The following is a 13608-nucleotide window of genomic DNA, read 5'->3' as shown; positions in this document are numbered from 1 at the left end:
ATTCCATCATTATAAATAAATAATAACCACAGAATCACACAGCGCGCGACCGGGGATTTTTGAAAAACGGAAATAGATGACAGCAGTATGTCACCCACTCCATTGGCAGCTGTAAACAAAGACAATGGCCACCATCCACCATTTGGCTTAGAGATTGGCCGACAACAAAGGTCATCCCAAAAGCTTCGATCTCTTCCCCAGGAAATTATCAAGACAAGTGAAATTACGTTATTCGTTTGCTGTAGGTTTTGCTTAGCGATATAGAACAAGGAGCGTCTCTTCTCTCAATTTTTTTGCAAACTCTTCATTTATTTGCTGTTAAGTCGAGCTTACAGCAGGATATATCCTTTGCTATCTTCCTGTAGCGCGGTCTAACCCAACCTGAGAGTACCTACACAACTGGATGAGCATCACTGTCGTATACGTTTTATTTTGATCGCATCAAATATTGGTTGAATCCTGTAGAGTAGGGAGAAACCCACAAGCCAGCTGAGTTGCAACCTATACAATTCTCAGCTGACAGGGAAAGTGCGTCGTAGTTTATAAGTGCTTTCTTTGCGAATTTTTATTTAAAAGACATTTAACGATAATGAGCTTGACACCGAAATCATTCAAGGAAAAGAGATCATTTGGTGAGTTTAATAACCTTCTCATACGTAATGAAAAACCCTTGTCAGTTGTTGCGTCTCCAAATCCAGAGGAAAAGAGACGCACATTCAAGTTTTTGTTTCGCTTGTTAGAATTTTATCTGTTTCATATCGATGATTTCGTGTCATTTTGCGATTCTATTCTGTCGGTGATGCAATTATTTTTTTTAATAATTGAGTTCAATTCATTTATTTGTGTCGATACTGTGATTACAGCGCAAAGAGTTGCAGACGTTGAATTAATACGGGAACGGCATCCAAATAAAATTCCAATTATTGTTGAGAGATATTATGGTGAACGACAATTACCATTGTTGGATAAATCTAAGTTTTTAGTACCTGATCACCTGACCGTTGCTGAATTGATAAAAATTATAAGGTATGTAGAGGGATTAACCATTCTGGATTGTCCTGTGATTTTATTTACCGTTTTAATTTTCTTCGACTGTAAATTATTTGTTTATATCTGTCATCTTCGAACCCTCAGTTTGTAAATCAAAAATTTTTGTCAAGTATATCTGGCCCAGAAGATAATTGAGTTATTGAATTAAAAAGAAGTGAGGTCATGAGTTATTCTAGGGATTGCTAGGTCGTCTGGGTACTGACCGACGTTAAAAAACTATGGATATTGAAAAATTTTTTTTTCTTAACGTAATTGTGTTCTAGTGAATATTTTATTTAGTATTTGTTTCATGGATATTTTCACTTTCGCTGTTAACATTTAATTACCTTGTAGTTTGTTTTGGTAACAATTAGAGTCCGTTCAAGATTTGCAAAATAAAAAATACATAGATCACGTTTAAGATATAATCTATGAGGATCTTAAATCCTAGAAAAGTCATCTCAAAGGCTAAAGCATTTCAGTTATTAATTTATGAACGAATGTGGCACAACATAATAATTGTCCAGAATCTAATAATGGTCCAGAATCTAATTTGAATGACGCTGAACTCATTCTTCTCATTTTTTTTCATTTTCTGTAAAAGCTGTTTACGAAATTGTGTATAAGAACTGTTTCTTAATACTTTTTGTATAATAATCTGTTGAAAATCCTTAATTTATAGTTTTTTAACACCTTAATCATTTTAATTGACACATTTATTTGCTTGTCTGGCATAGACGGAGACTGCAACTTCACCCAACGCAAGCGTTCTTCGTGCTCGTTAACCAGAGAAGTATGGCTAGTGGTAGTATGACAATGGCGCAGTTGTATCAGCGTGAGAAGGATGAGGATGGTTTTTTGTACATGGTCTTTGCCAGTCAAGAAGTATTTGGGTGTTAGCCTCTCAGTGATTTTCAATACTGATTCTTATTAGGTAACTAAATTTCCTCTGAAAATACTTTTTTCCATTTGTATTTAAAATCCGTCGATTAACGAAGAAATGTTTAACGTTCTGAATATCTCTACAACAAATGAACAGCGAACTATTAATTGTTTCGCATTAGTTATTGATTATTAAATCGATAAATTGATATCCACTCCATGAGAAATTCTACTGTAATGGTCAACGACTTTGTAAACTCATAACATTCTCCCCTTGACTGTTTGAATCCAATTCAAGATAAGACTTTTAATTACCATATATCTTCATTTTCAGATAATCATGACAACATTATACTACGTGATACTATGGTTAAATGAAATAACAATAGAAGTTAAGCAGTAAAATCGACGTGGAATCTGAATAAAGCAAGCAACTTGACCACTTCTGAATAGAATTTTTGAAAAATTGAAAAATTTGAGAGCTTTCTTATTTGAAGAAAATACCGGTGTTAGTGAGGTTTAATAATGCAAGATACGTGTAATACCGCAGGAGCGTCATGACTGGGTATCGCTATGAGGAAGATATCGAAAATAAATAATTAGAAATTTTCCTTGCTCATTTTCAGAACCTATTCATTGGAGAAGCAAAAACACCTTGATGTAATTTGAAAACAGTTATTATTTCATCATTTGACAAAACAAGGTGAGGTTTAATGTTTTGTCTGCTTCTCGATTAATTAAAAATTAGTGCAATGAACGGAGGAAAATACACCAATTACCTGATGGCAAATGAATCACACAGATTCCGAAATTTGTATATGTTTCAAACGAAATGTTCAATTACTGAAACAGTTATTCATACAATTGTTCAATTTCTGAGTGAACGGCAGAAACTAAATAAAATAGAAGAGGTATTTTACAATTCTCATGAAGAAATAATCAATCAATTGTCCGATTAATTTCTAAGAAAAACAAATCTATTAATTATAGATTGAAGAGAAAATTCTTTCGTGAATAATATTGAATGAAATGTTTATTCCCATAAATGTTGTGAATGTTAGTTTTTTTCTTACGTAGACAGTCGACAGTTTAGAATGATAACTTAGAATTAAGTATGTACGTGTAATTAGCACATTGGAAAAGCTCTTGGGTGATTATTGAGCATTTGTATGAGCTCGAATGATGATATAAAATCACATTAAAAAATCTTTCATGATTATGCGATAAGTTCGAATAAACGTGTTTTTCATAATAAATTGAGTGTTCAGATATTTATTTTAGGCTAAACTGATGACTAAACTATAATTTAAACGCATGTTAAATATAATTTGTGGAATGACGCGTTATTTGTGGACTCCGAAGTATCGTTTCGATATTCAACAAATCAACAGTGATTACCAGATTATAGGGGAGATTCCTGACGCCTATGGAGCGGCTTCAACGGCTATTTTTCGTAGCGGTGGCGAATGAACTACGATGGGGAATGTGCCTGTCGGTAAGGCATTACCATGAAGAACATAGTTAACTGGGCTGAGAGGCTTTTGGCTTTAACTAGGCCGAGGAGCCAAAAAGAATGCGAGAAATGTAAAAATGGATTTCACAATATTCCGAGAGCCTTAGAAAAATAGTAAATTACCCCATAAATTGAATGCCATGTGCTCCGTGGTAATGTTTTACCGACAGCCACATTCACGATCGTAGCTCATGCGTCACCGCGGGGGGGCTCCGTTCGTACTTGCACAAATTTAACAATGCACAACTGAACAGGAAATTTTCAAACTGTGAGAGCACCACTGTGCAGGGATCCAACTATTGGGAGAAAAAGCTCGGCTGTACATGTGGCGCTGCTTCGGTTAAACAGCGTGGACAAGGTAGAGATTGATTCCGTGTTGACTGCAATCGGTATGAGCTAAAGTTTCCGGTTGGAACTAAGAGATCGCAGTATGTATCACATAATGAGAGAATTGGCTATCGAACAAGTATCAGCGATTCTACCGGGTGTCCACTTATTTTATTTTTCTCATTTTTATTTCATAAATATAAATTTTATTTCATACATATAAATGGGATATAAATGACGGTAAATAAGAAAATTGGAATAAATAATCTTCATTTTATTATTCTTTGCAATGATTAAAAATTAAATAATTGTGCAAATCCAAGTGCGAGACTGTCAAACGATCAATAAGAAATAGCAACGAATGAAACATGCAAAGAGTACATGCTGCAGTGGTCTGTTGCAATAACTTTAGACACAAATTATTCTAAATAAACTATTCTTTATATAATATTTACAATATTTTGATCGATATTAAAAATTTTATAAGTAAGGACAACTTTTCCCTTAGAAGATTGACTGGAAATTCGATTCATGATTAGCCATTTTCATACACAGAGTATCCTTGAGTCAATCCGTAATTGATACACGGAAAATTAATTAATAAAAAAAAATAGTGAATTGAATAGTTTGATTTTTCTTCTGTTTTTTGATGGTTAATTTCAGTTTTTTATTATGAAATTGTCCCTCCGATAATTTTGAAATCCGCTGAAAATACATAATTGAAAACCCGCAGAAAGTGTGTGATTAAAATCACTAACAATAAAAAAAAATCAATCGCAGCTAGGATCGAACCAGTGGCTCCCGTGTGTCAGCCAATCACGTGGGGCATCAGCCCGCGCACCGGTTTGAAAAGATTTAGTGTCATTTATCTTACAGCTATTTATTTATAAGAATTAACTCTCAGACAAATGACATCTCCCATTAATTTATTTCTCTTTTAAGTAGCATTTTCGCTTCGTTATGCTGAAAAGTACAAAAAAATTAAATGGAAATTTTTATTCAGAATTAATACAAAAAAACAAACGCAGCTAGGGTCTAACACGGGGGAGCCACGTGTCAGACAATCAGGTCGTCTATCAGCCAGCATGCCTGTTTGAAAAGATTTAGTGTCTTTTGTCGCATAGCTATTGATTGATTTATAAGAATTAACCCTCATGTAAATGACACCCCCCATTAATTTATTTTCTTCTCAGAAAATGTTTCTTCTGCACATTTTTTGAAAAAATCCTGGAATGAGCGCAGAATGACGACCCCAACAACTGGTCTCAGCGGCCATTTTGAATCAAAAAATTTAAATGGCACTGGGGTGTGGGGATGTGAGAATTATTTATTAACATGCGAACGACAATGTAATACCCCGATTTTTTTATTGAGCAATGTATGCACCCAAACAATTCCTTGCGCTTCATATGGAAGGTACCAGGACCGCCCCCAATTAATTCTTAACGTATATGAATATAAATATGTTTATATATCGATTACTCCCCTCCGTCACTAGACTATCACTCAAAATTAATTGATTAAAGGGTTTCATTCTCCCCTAAATAGTTTGGTCTTGAGCAATCGATTTTCAAAAAAAATTGAATTATTTGCTTGCTCACTATAAGTTCCAACTTGATTAATTTATAATAAATCGAATAATTATGTCTAAATATTGAACGCTCCTGTGATTTTAATCACACACTTTCTGCGGGTTTTCAATTATGTATTTTCAGCGGATTTCAAAATTATCGGAGGGACAATTTCATAATAAAAAACTGAAATTAACCATCAAAAAACAGAAGAAAAATCAAACTATTCAATTCACTATTTTTTTTTATTAATTAATTTTCCGTGTATCAATTACGGATTGACTCAAGGATACTCTGTGTATGAAAATGGCTAATCATGAATCGAATTTCCAGTCAATCTTCTAAGGGAAAAGTTGTCCTTACTTATAAAATTTTTAATATCGATCAAAATATTGTAAATATTATATAAAGAATAGTTTATTTAGAATAATTTGTGTCTAAAGTTATTGCAACAGACCACTGCAGCATGTACTCTTTGCATGTTTCATTCGTTGCTATTTCTTATTGATCGTTTGACAGTCTCGCACTTGGATTTGCACAATTATTTAATTTTTAATCATTGCAAAGAATAATAAAATGAAGATTATTTATTCCAATTTTCTTATTTACCGTCATTTATATCCCATTTATATGTATGAAATAAAATTTATATTTATGAAATAAAAATGAGAAAAATAAAATAAGTGGACACCCGGTAGAATCGCTGATACTTGTTCGATAGCCAATTCTCTCATTATGTGATACATACTGCGATCTCTTAGTTCCAACCGGAAACTTTAGCTCATACCGATTGCAGTCAACACGGAATCAATCTCTACCTTGTCCACGCTGTTTAACCGAAGCAGCGCCACATGTACAGCCGAGCTTTTTCTCCCAATAGTTGGATCCCTGCACAGTGGTGCTCTCACAGTTTGAAAATTTCCTGTTCAGTTGTGCATTATTAAATTTGTGCAAGTACGAACGGAGCCCCCCCGTCACCGCTACAAAATTTTGCGGTTGAATCCCCTCCATAAGCATCAGCAATCTCCCTTATAATCTCTGGTCATTACACAACATTACGTTGATGTCGTAGAGTTGAAAAGAAGCCTTTAACGTGTTTGATTGACCCCTATATCTCCAAAAATCAGTCCTGAGTCCACAAAATCTTTTGTATTATCTATTTTTAGTGACAAAATACGTATTTTTGTACAATGTTGGGCATTGTTGCAAAGGCCGTGAGAAGCCAAACCAAAGTGAGTAAGATTTATTCTATTAGAATTTAGAGTTCAATAAACATCGAACAACATCAATACATCTTTTCTCTGAAACAATTATTATAATTACGTAATATACAAATATTGTAAATGACCCTATGCACATAATTGCAGTTCAGCTCTCTGTCACGGTTGAATTCCACGTTAGTGATTGCTGAACACAACAATGAAACAGTGTCAACTGTCACTCAAGCGACATTGACTGCAGCAAAAAAAATTGGAGGTGAAGTAACAGTTCTTGTAGTGGGTACAAAGTGCGGACCAGCTGCTGAAGCACTGTGCAAAGCTAATGGGATTAGCAAAGTTCTGGTGGCTGAGGGTGAAGCTTTCAAGGGTTCATTAGCTGAGTCATTGACTCCTTTGATCCTGGCAACACAGAAACAGTTCAATTTCAGTCATATTTTAGCAGGGGCCAGTGCTTTTGGCAAAGCTTTGTTACCAAGGGTAATGAACATTTCATTTATTTCAGTATAAGGTGTTTCGTCTCTAATGAGTTGAATAACTTCAGTTTCATACAGTCGGTCGACTTTGATTATAAGCAGTATACAGTGAATTTAAATGTATGCTGACTGTATTCTTTTTTACAACCTAGATTTAAAAATATATCAATATATTACTAATGTTTCGACACAATTCAAGTCATTTTAGGGCCTTTTGATTGAATGACTCGCTTATTAAACCAATTCTCTGACTTTAAATAACAGGTAGCTGCTAAGTTGGATGTTTCCCCAGTCAGTGACATCATTGGGATCAAGTCTGCAGATACTTTTGTCCGAACAATTTACGCTGGAAATGCCATCCAGACTGTGAAGTCAAAGGACAAAGTTAAAGTGATATCGGTTCGTGGGACATCTTTCGAACCTCTTCCCCTAGAAGGTGGCAGTGTCAAAGCGGAACCAGCACCAGCTGGTGACTACAAGTCAAATGAGGTTGATTTTATTAAGCAGGAGCTGAGTAAGTCTGACAGACCCGATTTAACTTCAGCCAAAGCTGTGGTATCTGGTGGACGTGGATTAAAGTCCGGGGAGAATTTCAAATTACTCTACACTCTTGCTGATAAGCTGAATGCTGCTGTCGGTGCATCTCGTGCAGCTGTTGATGCTGGATACGTCCCCAATGACCTACAGGTCGGACAGACTGGGAAAATTGTAGCTCCTGTAAGTTTATTGATCGTAATATACTATCTGAGAAAATGATATTTGAATCATCAACAATCCAACTTTAAAATTTAGCAGTAATTTTAAGGCCCAGTGCCATTGACGTTTAATACTTGAAGAATTAGTATTTCAATACACTTTTAATTGATTGGAACTTGCTAAAAGGGAAATGAAAAAAATGCTTTAGTGGGATGCTCTTAACACGCTTCCTGCCGGGTTAAATTTTTCGTCCTGAAGTCAATATTATCTTTTTATTCTTCAGGAGCTATACATCGCTGTGGGAATCTCCGGAGCAATCCAACATCTCGCTGGAATGAAAGACTCCAAAGTCATTGTCGCTATAAATAAAGACGCAGAAGCGCCAATTTTTCAGGTTGCGGATTATGGTTTAGTTGCCGATTTGTTCAAAGCCGTTCCCGAACTAAATGAAAAATTGTAACACTCTTCCCACCCATCGATCTTCCAGCAGTGATACAATATATTTTTGTAAATAAATCATTCCTTTATTCTCTGCTAACGCGTACTGAACTCGTACTATAGCTCAACTTCGGAAATTTTAATTATCACCAGTGAAATTTATCTGAGCGCATCAGATTTTGAAAAAATCCAATGCTTCACATGTAAATAATGAACAAAATTATTGTTGATGAATTTATAATAAATCTATTTTATAACTGACCTTGTATTTTAATGTTGAGCGTGGAATTCGCCAATCCTTTATTTAACGAAATAAACATAAAACTCAGTTCAATGCCAACGAGTTCGTAAACTCGGTGGAGGACACGAGATGGAACCCCGGCATAATGAAATGAAAAAAATAGATATACAAGCAATACTGACCAGGCTGTATACCTCAACCGTGGATACGTCTGTCGGTGTTCTTGAGTCACAGTCCAACCACGAACGAAAGGGAAAGCACCACGAGAGCCGCTCAAAGTTTAAGATAGAGTAGTATGAGCGCACTGTCAACGTGGAACAATTAAACTGATTTTTTTGGCAATTGCGGTTTTTTCAACACTTCTGTACGTATTTACCTATCTAAAAAATCGAGCATTCCTTAATTATTCAGTGACATAAAAAAGTGCAGTGAAAATTCTCCCTATTTTTGAATAATTTAAAAATGACATTTTTTGCAACTTTTCGTAACCATCGACAAAATTTTAAAAATACGTATTTCAACCCAAAATTGGTTTTCAAATGTTCAAGTGGGTTAATAAAAAAGTCATTTAATGCAATGATAGACCACCTTAATATTTTTAATTCAAAAGTTCCTTTTTATTTAAATTTATTTCGCTACATTTGGAAGAAATAGTCATTTTAATTTATGTCTCCATCAAACATTTTATGTAGGATTGAATAATAGTATTATGCGTTATTGCAGTTGCGCAATCATGAAAATTTCTCTTCTATTATGTGTGATTATGACGTACTATTATCAAAGGAAAAGGGAGCATAATTTAACCGTTGCATTTGATGCTTCTACCCGCATTAGATGCAAGGTTCGATGAAAGTTTGATATTTTCTGTTGATCAAAAATATTTCTGCACACTTCTATCGAATACTCGGGTCACAATTGCCTCATTCCCTCTTTCGTCAGTCTTTACTGCGGCATGTTACAAGGACAACCGCATCTCACATACTTTCAACTGTTCTGTACAGTCTTACTTCGTGTTAACTTTATGTTGTGCCCAGAAATGAGATCACTAGTTACAAAATTCTTATTAAATAAATTCCGAAAATCCATATTTATAAATAATTTTACTTTCTTTCACTTTCCCCGCTCGAAGGGTGCAAATCTTCAAGATTTTCTCACCCTATCATAAATGCTTTGTCATTCTAATCAAACTATTTATACTTCTCACATTAAAGAATTTAATTTTGAGTTTCTTCTCAACTTATCGGTTTCATTTTTACAGATTTGGAATTTCACCTGTTCTGACTTGGACATGGAACCAGAAAAAGAAAGAAAGTCGATGCACTGCGATCCCCAACGACACAGTGGATAATCCCATGGCCACAACGAAAAGCCAAAATTAGATAATTCAATTTTTTCTGTCAATTATGCTCTACCCAATTCTCGGCTTATCGCCAATTTGGTGGCTCATTCTTTACGCAAGTCTTCTTCTCGTATTATCCCCATTCGTTCTCGTTATTGCCATTTTTCTCCCCAATTTTCCTCTTTTACTTTTAAGACGTATGTGTTACATACCGATAGAATCTATTTAATTGAATAATCTATTTTTGATGAAAGTCTCAGATCACTGTGTAAGAAATACCGCGTGTCCGTGTGGGTCAGGGTCACCATTATATCAAAACTGGTGAACGATATTGGATAATATTACCGCAGGGATATTATTACTTCCGGTTTTTCACGCGTCTGAGGAAGCTGCATTTGAACTGAAAGAAATCCAATCGATAATTATTGGAAAATAGCAAATAACAAATATACAAATCCATGTACACTTCTTTGTCCTCATAATTGCAATAAATGTTATGTATTTTCTTCATAAAAATTACTTGAGAGATGCCCTACTACCACTGTATTGAATAATCAAAAATTCAATGTTGCAAAGAGTTGTAGTTAGAGATGAGAGACGTCGTTACTCTAGTAAATATGTGCGTTGCTGATAATAACAGAATGTTACTGCGTTGAATACATTGAACAGACAAAGGTACATATCGAACAGTTTGTCTGGACTTGTACTTTCGCCAAGTGGGGCCTCAAAGTGGGAGTTGGTACTGAGTGAGGCCCCCGTATCTTCATGGTCACGTATATATACACCAGATCGGTTGGTGATTTCTGTTTATTCATCGTCCTGTGCTCCAACTGATTCATCAATTTGAGACAACTGCTAAGAAAAAAATTAATAGACAGGATGATTCGTGGACTGGTGAGTCGATCGCTTTTGATAAATATTTAAATATTTAGCGTATGTCTGAGGCGCAGAAAGGGTCATATCCGGTTTCTTGGGTTCTGTTCTAATTTTCAAACTCATGTGACGCTAGATTTGCATTGAATGTACAAACGTGGATTAATATTTTCTCTCAATTTGATGTCTAATACAGGGACAATTTATTTATTTACGCTTCAAAGAATGGGTGTGTTGAACTAAATTCAACAATTTTCTTTTAGAAAAAATCGATAAAACGTTTTTGGTTCAGTAATTTATTTCTATTTCCAAGCTTATGCTCGACTTGAAAATATTTCAAACGGTTACAATTCAAAGCGATTACCGATCGCTTTGTTTAATCGTATACGAAAACTCGAAATTTGCGATCGAAAATCATCATTCAGTATTAAATGAAAAACGACACTGTTCAGCACTCGATGAACGTAACATTATGAAAAAATGTTAAATAAGTGTGAAGTCGACGGCCTGAGTCAATACTCCATCGCACTTCTATCAAAATGTTCTATCTTTAATTTACAATCGTAGAATTGTAAAAAAGAGCGAATTTAATGCAAAAGAAATGATATCGTTATGTGATTATTGTTAAATAATAGGCATTGAAACATTTCACCTGAAACTCCTCGTGAAATTGACACATTGTCAATTATTTCACCTGGAACTGTTCGAGAAATTGACGGATTGTCAATTCATCATTAACTTTCATCATTTTTATTACCATTAATTCATGATAATGAGGAAAATACTTGAAGAAAGTATAAAAAATGTAAAATCCGACGAGGTCCAATAACTCTGAGGTCAACATTGGATTCACTCTATTCATATTTTTAAGACAGATCATTATAATGATAACATCCATAAAAAGTGCTGATTTTGATTAATGGAACATGAAAAAAAAGTCCTTGAAAATATAATTTTCCACAAGGTTTAAAAATTGGGTGATCATTTTGCTCCCCTTCCCCGAAACCTCTTCACCTTGAATAATTCAATTCACAACAATAAAATAACGCACCGCACCATAAAAACACTAACATTACACACTGCGTAATAACAATATTATGTGCCTATACCGGACGCAGAAAAATCATTAGTTCAGATGAGATGATCCGCCCCCATAGCCTTCTGCTTTGTATCGCACCGATGCTTGTGAACCTATCAATCATCATCGAGAACTATTAAATCCTAGCGATAGTGACAGTGACAGATTTCAAGTCTTCAATTTTATCCGTAGGTATGGATTTTGCTGAGTTGTCAAGCAACCTTGATAGTGCTGGGAGCTCCGCTCCTGAAGGTCCCCAAGGTATACAATGCCTTGATAACAACTGATCAGAATTTAGCACCTTCAAGAGCTATTCCAGTTATCCAACCAGTGATACACCGAACAGCGATTGGCTACTCTCCACCATTTTATTATCAGCCTGGAGCACCTGGATACGGAGCTGGATATGTTCCCAGTTATGAGCCCAACTATGAACCAGGTATTTATAATGCTGGAGGTCCAGATCAATCGGAATCATCTCCTCCGGAAGGTACTGACAACCCTGATGTTGAGACTGTTGACATCGATCAGGGCAGGAGGGAAAAGGAAGGAAAGCAGGAACCCGAGTATGATGACAGGTGCAAGGAAGTTGGCAGGAAGAGCAAGGGCCAGGTCCCATTGAACTTCTACCCAAATTTCCGATCTGTATATTATGATCCTTATGTGTATGGATTTAATGCCTATCCGGCATTCCCTACTCCCGGGAATTATTACTTGAATTATCAACCCCAAGGGTTTCCCTCGCCTGGACCGCAGGGAATGCCACCACCACCGGGCTATCAGCCTGGTTATCAACCGGGCTATCCTGGACCAGACAGGCCACAAAATCCAGAATCTAAGGATGACAAGAAAGAGGAGACCAGAGTGGAAAGCGAATCTGAAAGAGTTCCAGATGTCCCACCGCCTCCTGTTCCCGCGAGGAGAGTAGTTAGCAAAAATAATTGATTAACACTCTTTGATTATCATTTTTTTTCAGTTAAATCGGAAGGGAAGTGATAACATTGCTTGTGATACTGTGTAACTTTGATCTAACTGTGAAGATAGTAAATATAACAGAAAAATATGGTGAATTCATTAGAAAATTACTAGTGAAATGCTCTACACAAAATATTCAAAGGGGAGAAAAAAGATTCTAATCAATTCGCCAAGTTTTTCTATTATTTTTTTTGTCTGTGTGAATTACCAATGCCAAATGTTCACAGACATTTTTTTCTGAATTCAACTGTTGCAAAGGATCGAAGGAGAATTATCAGAGGGTTTTATCACTTCACTACCGAGGTACGATTTATTTCTTAGAATCAGTCCCACCGTTATATCACTAAATATTAATTCATGAATCGACCACTTGGTAGTTGATAATCGTTTTACACAAAATAAAGTAAAAGTTGTTGTCATGGTAGAAGAATGGAAAAATTAATGGACTTTTTATTTGGATTTTACCCCCCATATTTTGATGGTGTAGGATAGTCCTTGGTTCGGCTCAGGCGTGAATTTGAACTTAACGTAATTAAATCCACTTCCACCAGAGACACGTTGAATAGCTGCGATGGAATTTTTGAATGGTGTCAACTCAATGCACGTTATTGTTATTGGCTCGTCAAGGAGAACTTCAACGGCAGCGTCCAGGTCCGATTGTCCTTTCAAGCCTATTCCAATGTTGTGCTGGTAGACGAGATTATCGTCTGTTGAATTTTTACAGGCTCCAAATTGATAATAACCAGGTATATTCCTGTCCTGAAATTTTAGTTGAAGGTAAGTAAATATTCACTGAAATGTACATTAAAAAATTAACGATAGGTAATATTTAATAATAAAATACGCGTTCAGCGCATTTCTGATACGTTGAGAATATTTTTTTATTGAACGCGTTGAATGAAGATTTGAGTAGACGTAGCTCAACAATCTGACAGCTGTCAAAATTCATGCAG

At 35.5% G+C, this 13608-nt stretch overlaps 3 protein-coding genes across 3 annotated transcripts; all 3 read left to right on the top strand.

The window, feature by feature from the left end:
- Positions 1-160: 160 nt before the first annotated feature.
- LOC135172577 (microtubule-associated proteins 1A/1B light chain 3A-like) lies at positions 161-3167 on the top strand. The gene is made up of 4 exons (XM_064138726.1): positions 161-632; positions 864-1026; positions 1767-1963; positions 2246-3167. The coding sequence occupies exons 1-3, from the start codon at positions 590-592 to the stop codon at positions 1927-1929; spliced, it is 369 nt and encodes a 122-aa protein (XP_063994796.1). The 5' UTR covers positions 161-589; the 3' UTR covers positions 1930-1963; positions 2246-3167.
- Positions 3168-6346: 3179 nt separating this feature from the next.
- On the top strand, positions 6347-8410 carry LOC135172541 (electron transfer flavoprotein subunit alpha, mitochondrial). The gene is made up of 4 exons (XM_064138625.1): positions 6347-6554; positions 6690-7019; positions 7280-7732; positions 7995-8410. The coding sequence occupies exons 1-4, from the start codon at positions 6513-6515 to the stop codon at positions 8169-8171; spliced, it is 1002 nt and encodes a 333-aa protein (XP_063994695.1). The 5' UTR covers positions 6347-6512; the 3' UTR covers positions 8172-8410.
- Positions 8411-8578: 168 nt separating this feature from the next.
- On the top strand, positions 8579-13093 carry LOC135172543 (uncharacterized). Its single transcript, XM_064138628.1, has 3 exons — positions 8579-8754; positions 9649-10623; positions 11873-13093. Exons 2-3 carry the CDS (start codon positions 10609-10611, stop codon positions 12623-12625), a joined length of 768 nt encoding a protein of 255 aa, XP_063994698.1. The 5' UTR covers positions 8579-8754; positions 9649-10608; the 3' UTR covers positions 12626-13093.
- The last annotated feature ends 515 nt before the right edge of the window (positions 13094-13608 follow it).

The sequence above is a fragment of the Diachasmimorpha longicaudata genome, chromosome 2, assembly GCF_034640455.1.
Source record: "Diachasmimorpha longicaudata isolate KC_UGA_2023 chromosome 2, iyDiaLong2, whole genome shotgun sequence".
NCBI classification, from domain to species: domain Eukaryota; kingdom Metazoa; phylum Arthropoda; class Insecta; order Hymenoptera; family Braconidae; genus Diachasmimorpha; species Diachasmimorpha longicaudata.
This window is presented reverse-complemented; position numbering and strand designations above follow the sequence as displayed.

Bases quoted from the DNA above. Each gene is read 5' to 3' on its own strand.
- LOC135172577 (XM_064138726.1), top strand. From the start codon at position 590: ATGAGCTTGACACCGAAATCATTCAAGGAAAAGAGATCATTTG. The intron at 633-863 runs GTGAGTTTAATA...CTGTGATTACAG, and splicing joins CAAGGAAAAGAGATCATTTG to CGCAAAGAGTTGCAGACGTT. The intron at 1,027-1,766 runs GTATGTAGAGGG...TGTCTGGCATAG, and splicing joins GAATTGATAAAAATTATAAG to ACGGAGACTGCAACTTCACC.
- LOC135172541 (XM_064138625.1), top strand. From the start codon at position 6,513: ATGTTGGGCATTGTTGCAAAGGCCGTGAGAAGCCAAACCAAA. The intron at 6,555-6,689 runs GTGAGTAAGATT...ACATAATTGCAG, and splicing joins CCGTGAGAAGCCAAACCAAA to TTCAGCTCTCTGTCACGGTT. The intron at 7,733-7,994 runs GTAAGTTTATTG...TTTATTCTTCAG, and splicing joins CTGGGAAAATTGTAGCTCCT to GAGCTATACATCGCTGTGGG.